Here is a 13,280-nt window from a genome sequence, read left to right on the forward strand (position 1 = left end):
ACAGGTTGCTTTCAGAGAAGGTTTAAAATCTCATCTGTGGCCTTTACCTTCAATTTGGTAACAAGAATAAAAAAAAGAGATCATCCAAATTTCTTTTCAAAGTGTATAGAAAGAAGATATTTTAAATTTCTCTCTTGAAATATAGAATTATTTCATTATGCAATATATTGGGATGGAGGGGAAGGACTTGAATTTTCACAATGAAGCCAGATATAAGTTGAAACACTGTTGCTAATGCATCTTCATGACATAAAATAAATTATTGTACATGTTTAGACTGGTCTTAATGGAATTTAATATGCTTTGAATTAAACAATGATCAGTTATGGCAGGACTGCTGATTAGCAACTTTTGTTAAAACGTTTAAAATTTCCAATGCATTGTTTAGTCTCAGTATACCTATTTTCATATCCTCTTCTAGGATTTAAATCGATTCATGACTCTCTCAACTCCCTCCAACAAATACAGAAAACAAAGATGGATTTAGAGAAATATAAAGTACAGAAAGACCTAAAGAAATTGCAGCGTAAGATAGTGGAACTCCAGGAAGTATAAACTTTCCAGCCATCTTCCTTTTCACCAGCCAGTGGAGTGGTTTGTTGGCAAAAGTTGGGAAGAAGAAAGCTAATATCTCTGGGATGTTTACTGCTTCTATTTCTTACCACCTTTTTAAGGAGATGAATGTACCAGGAAACCCAATAAAGCAAAGAAGCTTTATTATGTCTTCATTAATTTATTAGTGAAAAAATTAAGGAATTTCTTTCCATACATGCGTTTTATATTTTTATTTGCCCACAAATCTGAATGTTGTACATAAACGAGTGAAGTAGGCCTAGTATAATATATTAAAGAATGGCGGAAACTGTGGAAAATTGGAGACCACTTACCTGTCTAAAAATAATAGCAACTATGTAGTTCCAGTCCATTATTTACATGCACAAAATCCATTATTGCCAAACATTTTATTTTTCAAAAGAAACCAGAAATCTGATTTTATATGAAACCATTTATAAGCATTAGCAACTAGTGCAAAATAGTTCTTAAACTGTGAGGGAATGTCTGTAGGGCAGATACAGTCCAATGAACTGTCAGACTGCAACTTCTGATCCAGAGGTTTTAGTTTTCTAACAATCCCAATATTTATAGCAAGTCCAACTTATGCACATTTGAAATATTAATTCATTGTACTCAATATGTATCAGAATTATGAGCAAGTAAGAGTTAACGATGTAAAATAAAAGAATACAACAGTTTCCATGAAAAACATCCAACATAATTTTATCTTGGTGCTAAATTCAGGAGCACTTCAAAAGCACTAATTAGTTTCCCATAAAATTAAAATATTTCTAACTTTTGTAGATATAAATGTTAAATGGAGAGCCTGGTATTGGGCGGTAAAATCATGAAAAATAAAAACAAACTATTCATGTCTTGCACTTTGTAGAGAAATGTGTACTCTTTTACATTATTAGGGAGTCTACAAATTGGTACAATAATTTAAAGGGCAATTTGAAAACATCTATTAACATTTTAAAATGTATATAACCTTTGACCCTGGAATTCTACTGCTGGAAATATATATTGCAGGGGGGAAAGAAAATTCCAAAATGTGGAAAGATATATGAACAAGGATGCTCATTATAACATCATTTCTTATAGTAAAAAAACTGAAAACTGCTGAATTAAAAGGAACTGATTGACTAAATTAATGATATCACCAACAAAAAATGCTATCCAACACTTAAAAAGAACACAGAAAGATATCCAAGATATGCTGTTAGGTGAATAAAGCAAGTTGCAAAACTAAATGGATGTGATCCCACCCGTGTCAAAAATATTTTAAAATAAGTTAAAATACACTTACTACAGTATGCAAAAAAAAAAAAAGTAAGACTTTACAACAGACTAGCAATGACTGAATTATGAAGAATTTTGTTTTCTACATTAAGCAATTATTAATGCTTTTATATTATTACAATATAAAATGTTTCCAGTAAAAATATGTTTTAAAAAACAACCACAACAACAAATATACTATGATCCTTTTAATGTGCTATTGGATTCTGTTTGCTAGTATTTTGCTGAGAATTTTTGCATCTATGTTCATCAGTGATATTGGCCTGTAGTTTTCTTTCTTTGTGACATCTTTGTCTGGTTTTGGTATCAGGGTGATGGTGGCCTCATAGAATGAGTTTGGGGGTGTTCCTCCCTCTGCTATATTTTGTAAGAGTTTGAGAAGGATAGGTGTTAGCTCTTCTGTAAGTGTTTGATAGAATTCGGCTGTGAAGCCATCTGGTCATGGGCAGTGGCAGAGGTCAGCGTGACGTTGCAGCAGCCTGAGGCGCGCCGTGCGTTCTCCCGGGTAAGTTGTCCCTGGATCACGGGAGCCTGGCCGTGGCGGGCTGCACAGGCTCCCGGGAGGGGAGGTGTGGATAGTGACCTGTGCTTGCACACAGGCTTCTTGGTGGCGGCAGCAGCAGCCTTAGCGTCTCATGCCCGTCTCTGGTGTCCGCGCTGATAGCCGCGGCTCGCGCCTGTCTCTGGAGCTCCTTTAAGCGGCGTTCTTAATCCCCTCTCCTCGCGCACCAGGAAATAAAGAGGCAAGAAAAAGTCTCTTGCCTCTTCGGCAGCTCCAGCCTTTTTACCGGACTCCCTCCCGGCTAGCTGTGGCGCACTAGCCACCTTCAGGCTGTGGTCACGCCGCCAACCCCAGTCCTCTCCCTGCGATCCGACCTCCGAAGCCCGAGCCTCAGCTCCCAGCCCCGCCCGCCCCGGCAGCTGAGCAGACAAGCCTCTCGGGCTGGTGAGTGCTGCTCCGCGCCGAGCCTCCGTGCGGGAATATCTCCGCTTTGCCCTCCGCACCCCTGTGGCTGTGCTCTCCTCCGTGGCTCCGAAGCTTCCCCCCTCCGCCACCCGCAGTCTCTGCCCGCGAAGGGGCTTCCTAGTGTGTGGAAACCTTTCCTCCTTCACAGCTCCCTCCCACTGGTGTGGGTCCCGTCCCTATTCTTTGTCTCTGTTTTTTCTTTTCTCTTTTGCCCTACCCAGGTAGGTGGGGAGTTTCTTGCCTTTTGGGAGGTCTGAGGTCTTCTGCCAGCGTTCAGTAGGTGTTCTGTAGGAGTTGTTCCACATGTAGATGTATTTCTGATGTATTTGTGGGGAGCAAGGTGGTCTCCATGTCTTACTCCTCCGCCATCTTGAAGGTTGCCTCAGAAAAAAGCCAGTTCTTCTACTTTAAAAGCACTTCTTATTGTCTCTGGCGAGGTAGGCTAACAGCTACATAAACATTATGGACATTGACTGGAGGTGGGCAAGGTGCTGGTGCCAATGTACAGTGAAGCATAACTCCTCCATAAGTTCTGGCCATCAAAAGCAAACCCAAGAGCTATAACTGTCAGGTCAAAGTCATTAGTATCCAACTACCAGATGCTTCTCCAAAAAAAGTTATGTATTACATTCACAAGGGAAACATTCAGGGATGGACTTCAAGTGCACAGGGCCTACATGGAAGCATGGGAATGATGCTGGATAAAACCTACTCCTGCAACCCAAAACCACTCCCAAACCAAGGAACCTACATAGTCTTTATGCTCAAATTCCATTGCTTAGCACTTAAAGGCTTTTACATATTCACAACAGCAACAAAAAACCCTAAAAAGAACAAACACACACCCATGAGATTTTATGGATACCTCCTCTGCAAGGATTGGTTGATAACTAAGGAGAGCAAGGTTTTTCAAAGCCAAGAAAGTGCTAGGTACCTAAGACATAGGAGGGCCAAAAGAAAGTTGATGGAAGAGAGGTTAGAAAAGTCAAAGAAAACCAAAAGCTGGCACTTGTGATGTTATCAAAGACTAATTGAAACAATTAGTTCACTGTGGGCCTCAATTTCTATGAAGTTCAAAATCTAACAAGAGTGGAGTATTCCTTATGATTGGATAGGTTTAAATTTGCATGTAAAGCTGGAGAAAAAATAAATTTGCAGTTAGTCCTTTGGAAGAGGTTCCCTTCCTCCTAAGGTTCTTCCTAGAATTGTGGAAGATAGTGGTACCAGGTAAATGGTGGCATCAGAATGCACCTTGGAAGGATAACTGAGTCAGTCACAAAGACACATACCTTGACTCATTTACATTTCTTTGAGGTGACAGCAATTAACAAAATTTGACAATAATATTGAAAATGATCTTGGGGGCCAAACTGTTTGCCTGAGAAAATAGACAATTTCTGAAGAGTGAATCTGAGTTCGCCTGTGCTCTCTCTCTGTAAAACGAGGATAATATCTACTGTAAAACATTATGTGAGAATAAAATGAGGTGACAGTGTAAAGAGCTTGGCACATAGTAGGCATTCACTCTACTCCTGCCTGTAAGTCCCTGACTGCTGAGGCCCTGGGCGGTAGAGACTACGACCACATAAGCATAAGAAGCTCCTCTGCTGAAGCAGTTGGTACAGTACCAGATCTTCTGCAATGCTAGATCTTACTTGGGCTTTCTTAGATGCTACTTGATGTGCACAAAAGCTTATTGCTGCCTACATATTTCCCAGTGTTCATAGGTATTCACCACTGTCTAAATTTGGGTCTAGTGAGTTAATAATTTATTCTGAACCTAGTTCTTTGACAGAAAAGCCATCCAACAATATACGGAGCACTTGTTCTGAGGCACTCTAGGGCTGACCTCAGGCAATTTCAAAATATGTTTATTTCTACCTTACTGAAGCTGCTTATGACAATATAAATTTGCCTTCTTAGCAGTGCTTTTTCTCTCTAATCTCCTTCTTTCCACACAAACTTCTGTTCCATTTGGCTTTTCTCTTATGCCGAAAGACACTTGTGTCTCAAACATAAGAGAAATTAACACTGCCAGGAATGCACATAGGCAAAAAGACCCCCATATAACTCAGTCAGCCAAGATAGAACCTGCAGTTGTCTTTTTTCCACACCACCTGATTTCTTTCTAGGCTAATTTCCAAACTTCTGAAGCCAGCAAATATTCTTTACGTAAAAACTATTTGTACGCTATTTTCCCTTTCTTGAGCTATTAAATTGGACAGAACAATTAAGATTAGAACTTTTAAACCAGAATATGGTGGTTTTCCAAAATAACTCCTGATCGCCTGATACTAAACTTTACAGCATTTTTTCTCCTTAGAGATTAAGCAATGACCGTACTTTATACTATCAAAGGGAAGGAAATGGCATTAAAAAGGCAGAGTCTTAGAAACTCACGTTATTTAAGCCATCTGGGAGTCAGATAATCCAACAGCATGCATATTCTACTTCATGGGTGGGCCTTCTGAATGAAGTATAACCTATTTCGCATGTAGCAGGCACACGTAATTCCACTCAATCATTCATAGGATGATTCAGAATTTAATTCCATTAAATTACTCTCAAAGCGTATCGCTTCTCGGCCTTTTGGCTAAGATCAAGTGTACTCTCAAAGCGTAGGCCTATTTTCCTTCTCAAGGTCTTAGTACCTAGAACTGATTACCCACCTTTCTACAGTGAGGTCTCTTTGAAAAGGGTTTCGACCCTAAGCAGGTTTATAAGCACTGGTGAGGGAAGGGGGTGTGCACCGCTGTTCACTGAAAATCAGAGTTGATGCTTTGCAGGTGCTGTACCAAGTTTATTTCAGTGTTTTGCTTTAGCTCACTTTGGACTTGGAAAACTTTGGTGGCCTTAGAGCAATAGAAATCCATTAGAAATCTAGCTCAAGGCCCTGATTTTACACATTCACATTAAAAACTAAACGCCAAGAGATAAGACTTATCCAGTCACATCCCCATTCAATATTGAAACTCAGTTTGAAATACATCACTTAGGTTTTGTGAGTAAAATCCAGTGCATTTTCTTTTAAAGAGAATTAGAGAGAATTATAATACTTAATCAGCTAATTTGGTGACACTGTGCTGTTAAGTAGAATGTCGAGTGAGAATAGTTCAGATACTATTACAGGAATGAACAGCCACATATTCCTAACAGTCAAGTACTTTTGACACTTATATTGTCACAGTAACCATTTTTAATAACTCATTATCTTTATCTGATGACCCCTTTTTTGGCAACAATTTAGATGATGATCCTCAATTCCAGTTATCTGGTGAAATTCAAATTCAATGTATGTGTATTCATTTTAACAGTTTACACAATGAGCAATGTACTAATTTTCTACTGCTGCCCTAATAAATTACCACAAACCTAGTGGCTTAAAAACAACATAAATTTATTATCTCACAGTTCTGTAAGTCAGAGGTCCAATATGATTCTCACCAGGCTACAATCACAGCATCAGCCCGGCTGCATTCCTTTCTGGGAACTCCAAAGGAGAAAGTCTCTTGCTTTTTCCAATTTCTAGAGGCTGCTCTTATTAACATGGTTGGTGGCCCCCTTCCTCCATCTTCACAGCCGGCAAGGTAGAATCTCTCCGACCTCCCGCTGTCATGTCGCTCTCTCTGACAGGCTCTCCACTTTTAAGAACTCTTGTGATTAAACTGGGTTCACCCAGATAATCCAGGATAATCTCCCCATCTCAAGGTCCAAACCCTAAATCACATCTGCATAGTCCCTTTTGCCACGTATTCACAAATTCCAGGGGTTGGAACATGGACACCTTAGGGGACAATTATTCTGCCTACCACAAGCAGAAATAACAAGATAAGTATTTTTTCAATACCCATCTTCTCTCCAGAATAAATATAACTTAAATATGTTTTTATCATAGGTATTATATACAGGGAAAGCATGTGGTAAAGCATGAAGCCCAAATGAACTTTTTTACTGATTCAAACTCATGCAAGATCATGACATACCAATTATTTCAACAGTCCAGTGACGTTATATGCAACCCAATGCTTTTTTCAATGGATACTCCAATTTTAATTATCCTTCTCCTGGCATCATTTCCCTTCACTAAAACAAATAGGTATTTGAATTCTAAGTCCAAAATACAAGAAAAAAATATTTCAAATATTTCATAACACTGTTAGATACTATTCTTAAATTTCTTACTTCAAAACATTGTGAGATCTAAAGATAATTTAGCATTTATTTTAAAAATTATAGTTGTGTAAGGTATTTGTTTAGGTAAATCAGAATTTAAAATACATACTGCTATTCAAAAAGTTCCAACTCAGCCAAAGAAAGGAAAAACCCTTTATTAGATAGTACGGGGACAGCTAGACACTGTGAGTGGTCTTTAGGTGCAATAGATCTTAAGTGACTATATTTTCTAAACCAAAAATGATATACTCTAAACAAGGTAAAATTTCTGACTTTTTACATTATCTGTATAAAAAGTCTTAAAATAAATATATATACACATATACATGGAAAGATCACTATATTTGTATCTGATACATAAATGTATCTTTCTGAAGTAAAAAAAAAAACAAAGGCAAAACAAAAAACCTCTACTGCAAATTGAAGGTCAGTTTATAACCAGCAGATGAGTGCTATGCCTTATAACAAGCAGGATGGGAGCCTGAGAAGTTTTCTATCTATGAAGACTAAAGTGGGAAAAAGGAAGACCTGTCCAGAGACAAGGGTCAACTTGGCCAAAACAAAGTTTCCACATTTTTTAATGCAAAAAATTGAAATGAATCTGCAAGACACACTGACTCGTACAAAAAATATGCTTCATTTTTGTGTTCCTATAAAATTTCCCCAAAGCAGGTATCAAATTTTCTGTGGAGCAACCAAATACATATCTTTTCATATTCATATATTACTTAACATTCAACATTTACCTAACTAATGTTTCATACTGGTTTAAATAACCAAATCTTTTAATTCCCTTAATGTACAAGCTGAGTATTTCTGTCCAATCCTGTTTTGTGTAGAGTCCCAAATTAAAAGAAGTTTGTCAACTCACTTCGTAAGGTGAAAAAAGAGCATAGCCTTTAAACTAAGGTTATTTTTAAAATCCTGACCAGAAATTAATGCAAGGGACACTTCAAGAAATATGACAAGTGATCCCAAACAAACAGACTGCGCTCCAAATGTTTACTCATAAGCTAAAATGTATTTCTCCCATAGGAAATGACCATCAGATGCCAAGCTAGCCTATAAACATCTAATCAATAATAATTAATCAATTAATAATAATCAATAATAGCAAAGGTAAATAAAAATTGGCAGAAAATGCATTATAATTCTCAAAGAAATAATGAAAATAATGAAATACTTAATATGAATGCTAAATATTGGTATGTCAGGAAATAATTTTTAATGTAATCTCTCTAATTAAACTTATGTATAAACTCTGAAATTTCAGCCTCTTTTAAAGTTCTTAGAATCTGGTAACACTGATTCACCTCAAATTTTCTCTGCTTTAAGCATGCTGTTTAGCACCACTCTCCTTTACTAACTGCAATTAAATGACAATGTTTAAAACACTTAGCACAGGTCTGGCACAAAGTCAGCTCTGTATAAATTATATGGTTAGGAGTGACTTGAGGATCACAGTAATTAGGGAGCAATTTGAAGAGAAGGCAACAAACAAAAGAGGATGTATGTACATCTATGCAAAAAAGAAGTTCCTGAGATAGTATTAACTAAGGTATTTTCCAATCTTCCTTTCTAGAAAACCTGGATCTGAGGTTCCTGGAGGCCAGAACTAGGCAATGGAGTCAAAAGGTTACTCCTTGATTATAGGCTTGGAGCAAAGGCTAGCCAAGTCCACACTGTAGGTGAAAGTGACCTTGTGAAACAAGGTGACAGCCCAGAAAGCAAAGGGGGAACAAGAACTGACTCCTAAACATGTAAGCAGACGGATGCATCCCATTCTGGAGGTAAAGGCTGATGTGCCCTCTTGAGGAAGCAGGAGGGCAAGGGCCGCAGGACTGCACAGGCAGCCTTTTTACGGCAGCTCTGCTAAGTCTGTGGACTAGGCTGTTAAAAGCACTGAATCAGTTTGACGGTTGTGAGGACAGCAAGAAATGGGCAGAGAATGGCAAGTGCTTGATCTTATTAAAGAAAAAAGTAAAGAGCAGAATCATCATTGGATTAATCCAGTGGTTCACAAACGTGAATGGCCCAATATTAGAATTTCTCAGGCATGCCTTTAAAATGCAGAGTCCTAGCCCCCAACCTTAAAGATTCAGATTGAATAGGTCTCGATGATAATATTCAGCCAAATGATAATATTCAGCCAAATGTGGTGAAGTGGGATTCAATTCACCACATTTAGTTCAATAACAGTTCAATAGATTAACCTGTGGAGTAAAATTTAATTACAGAATATTATCAATTTGTATCATCTCACAAAGCAACACTGTGAAGCTGCTGGTTTAGAAAAACTACATACATAAATTATACCACCCATTTTCATACAATAAATATGCAAATGTCTGAAACATTTTAAAAACACAAATCCAAAGTGACATATAGTTTCCTCAAATTAACATAAAGGGTTTTTTTTTTTTTTTACATCTTTATTGGAGTATAATTGCTTTACAATGGTGTGTTAGTTTCTGCTTTATAACAGTGAATCAGTTATACATATACATATATCCCCATATCTCCTCCTCTTGTGTCTCCCTCCCACCCTCCCTATCCCACCCCTCTAGGTGGTCACAGAGCACCAAGCTGATCTCCCTGTGCTATGCGGTTGCTTCCCACTAGCTATCTATTTTACATTTGATAGTATATATAAGTCCATGCCACTCTCTCACTTCGTCCCAGCTTACCCTTCCCCCTCCCCGTGTCCTCAAGCCCATTCTCTACATCTGCGTCTTTATTCCTGTCCTGCCCCTAGGTTCTTCATGACCTATTATTTTCTTTTTTTTTTAAGATTCCATATATATGTGTTAGCGTACGGTATTTGTTTTTCTCTTTCTGACTTACTTCACTCTGTATGACACTCTAGGTCCACCCACCTCACTACAAATGACTCAATTTTCTTTTTATGGCTGAGTAATATTCCATTGTATATATGTGTCACATATTCCTTATCCATTCATCTGTTGATGGACACTTAGGTTGCTTCCATGTCCTGGCTATTGTAAATAGTGCTGCAATGAACATTGTGGTACATGACTCTTTTTGAATTATGGTTTTCTCAGGTATATGCCCAGTAGTGGTATTGCTGGATCATATGGTAGTTCTATTTTTAGTTTTTTAAGGAACTTCCATACTGTTCTCCATAGTGGCTGTATCAATTTACATTCCCACCAACAGCGCAAGAGGGTTCCCTTTTCTCCACACCATCTCCAGCATTTACTGTTTGTAGATTTTTTGATGATGGCCATTCTGACCAGTGTGAGATGATACCTCATTGCGGTTTTGATTTGCATTTCTCTAATTAGTGATGTTGAGCATTCTTTCATGTGTTTGTTGGCAATCTGTATATCTTCTTTGGAGAACTGTTTAGGTCTTCTGCCCATTTTTGGATTGGGTTGTTTGTTTTCTTGATATTGAGCTACATGAGCTGCTTGTATATTTTGGAAATTAATCCTTTGTCAGTTGCTTCATTTGCAAATATTGTCTCCCATTCTGAGGGTTGTCTTTTCATCTTGTTTATGGTTTCCTTTGCTGTGCAAAAGCTTTTACGTTTCACTAGGTCCCATTTATTTTTGTTTTTATTTCCATTTCTCTAGGAGTTGGGTCAAAAAGGATCTTGCTGTGATTTATGTCATAGAGTGTTCTATGTTTTCCTCTAAGAGTTTTATAGTGTCAGGCCTTACATTTAGGTCTTTAATCCATTTTGAGTTTATTTTTGTGTATGGTGTTAGGGAGTGGACAGGTCATCCAAAATGAAAATAAATAAGGAAACACAAACTTTAAATGATACATTAAACAAGATGGACTTAATTGATATTTATAGGACATTCCATCCAAAAACAACAGAATACACTTTCTTCTCAAGTGCTCATGGAACATTCTCCAGGATAGATCATATCTTGGGTCACTAATCAAGCCTTGGTAAATTTAAGAAAATTGAAATCGTATCCAGTATCTTTTCTGACCACAATGCTATGAGACTAGATATCAATTACAGGAAAAAAATCTGTAAAAAATAAAAACACATGGAGCCTAAACAATACACTACTTAATTACCAAGAGATCACTGAAGAAATCAAAGAGGAAATCAAAAAATACCTAGAAACAAATGACAATGAAAACACGACCCAAAACCTATGGGATGCAGCAAAAGCAGTCCTAAGAGGGAAGTTTATAGCAATACAATCCTACCTTAAGAAACAAGAAACATCTCAAATAAACAACCTAACCTTACACCTAAAGCAATTAGAGAAAGAAGAACAAAAAAGCCCCAAAGTTAGCAGAAGGAAAGAAATCATAAAGATCAGATCAGAAATAAATGAAAAAGAAATGAAGGAAACAATAGCAAAGATCAATAGAACTAAAAGCTGGTTCTTTGAGGAGATAAACAAAATTCATAAACCATTAGCCAGACTCATCAGAAAAAAAGGGAGAAGACTCAAATCAATAGAATTAGAAATGAAAAAGGAGAAGTAACAAGTGACACTGCAGAAATACAAAGGATAATGAGAGATTACTACATGCAACTATATGCCAATAAAATGGACAACCTGGAAGAAATGGACAACCTGGAAGAAATGGACAGATTCTTAGAAATGCACAACCTGCCAAGACTGAACCAGGAAGAAATAGAAAATATGAACAGACCAATCACAAGCACTGAAATTGAAACTGTGATTAAAAATCTTCCAACAAACAAAAGCCCAGGACCAGATGGCTTCACAGGTGAATTCTATCAAACATTTAGAGAAGAGCTAACACCTATCCTTCTCAAACTCTTCCAAAACATAGCAGAGGGAGGAACACTCCCAAACTCATTCTATGAGGCCACCATCACCCTGATACCAAAACCAGACAAAGATGTCACAAAGAAAGAAAACTACAGGCCAATATCACTGATGAACATAGATGCAAAAATCCTCAACAAAATACTAGCAAACAGAATCCAACAGCACATTAAAAGGGTCATACACCATGATCAAGTGGGGTTTATCCCAGGAATGCAAGGATTCTTCAATATACGCAATCAATCAATGTGATACACCATATTAACAAATTGAAGGAGAAAAACCATATGATCATCTCAATAGATGCAGAGAAAGCTTTCGACAAAATTCAACACCCATTTATGATAAAAACCCTCCAGAAAGTAGGCATAGAGGGAACTCACCTCAACATGATAAAGGCCATATATGACAAACCCCCAGCCAACATCGTCCTCAATGGTGAAAAACTGAAACCATTTCCACGAAGATCAGGAACAAGACAAGGTTGCCCACTCTCACCACTATTATTCAACATAGTTTTGGAAGTCTTAGCCACAGCAGTCAGAGAAGAAAAAGAAATAAAAGGAATCGAAATCAGAAAAGAAGTAAAGCTGTCACTGTTTGCAGATGACATGATACTATACATAGAGAATCCTAAAGATGCTACCAGAAAACTACTAGAGCTAATCAATGAATTTGGTAAAATAGCAGGATACAAAATTAATGCACAGAAATCCCTTGCATTCCTATACACTAATGATGAAAAATCTGAAAGTGAAATTAAGAAAACACTCCCATTTACCACTGCAACAAAAAGAATAAAATACCTAGGAATAAACCTACCTAAGGAGACAAAAGACCTGTATGCAGAAAATTATAAGACACTGATGAAAGAAATTAAAGATGATACAAATAGATGGAGAGATATACCATGTTCTTGGATTGGAAGAATCAACATTGTGAAAATGACTCTACTACCCAAAGCAATCTACAGATTCAGTGCAATCCCTATCAAATTACCAATGGCATTTTTCACAGAACTAGAACAAAAAATTTCACAATTTGTATAGAAACACAAAAGACCCCGAATAGACAAAGCAATCTTGAGAAAGAAAAACGGAGCTGGAAGAATCAGGCTCCCTGACTTCAGACTATACTACAAAGCTACAGTAATCAAGACAGTATGGTACTGCCACACAAACAAATATAGATCAATGGAACAGGATAGAAAGCCCAGAGATAAACCCATACACATATGGTCACTTTATCTTTGATAAAGAAGGCAAGAATATACAATGGAGAAAAGACAGCCTCTTCAATAAATGGTGCTGGGAAAACTGCACAGCTACATGTAAAAGAATGAAATTAAAACACTCCATAAAGGGCTTTTTGAAAAAATAAAATAAAATAGGAAAATGTGCTTTCATGTCTTAAAATCTGAAATTCTGAAATTATATCTGATATCAATACTATAAAGAAAACAAGACAGCCATTTTTTTTTTTATTTAAGGAAGTTC

At 37.3% G+C, this 13,280-nt stretch overlaps 1 protein-coding gene across 1 annotated transcript in view; it reads left to right on the plus strand.

Moving 5' to 3' along the window:
• FAM81B (family with sequence similarity 81 member B) overlaps positions 1-555 on the plus strand; it is a 48,781-nt gene extending 48,226 nt beyond the window's left edge. Inside the window, 1 exon segment of the mRNA XM_068533878.1 lies at positions 422-555. Within this exon segment, the coding sequence (XP_068389979.1) occupies positions 422-555 (134 nt within the window).
• The last annotated feature ends 12,725 nt before the right edge of the window (positions 556-13,280 follow it).

This window comes from Eschrichtius robustus, chromosome 2 (genome assembly GCF_028021215.1).
Source record: "Eschrichtius robustus isolate mEscRob2 chromosome 2, mEscRob2.pri, whole genome shotgun sequence".
Lineage (NCBI taxonomy): Eukaryota > Metazoa > Chordata > Mammalia > Artiodactyla > Eschrichtiidae > Eschrichtius > Eschrichtius robustus.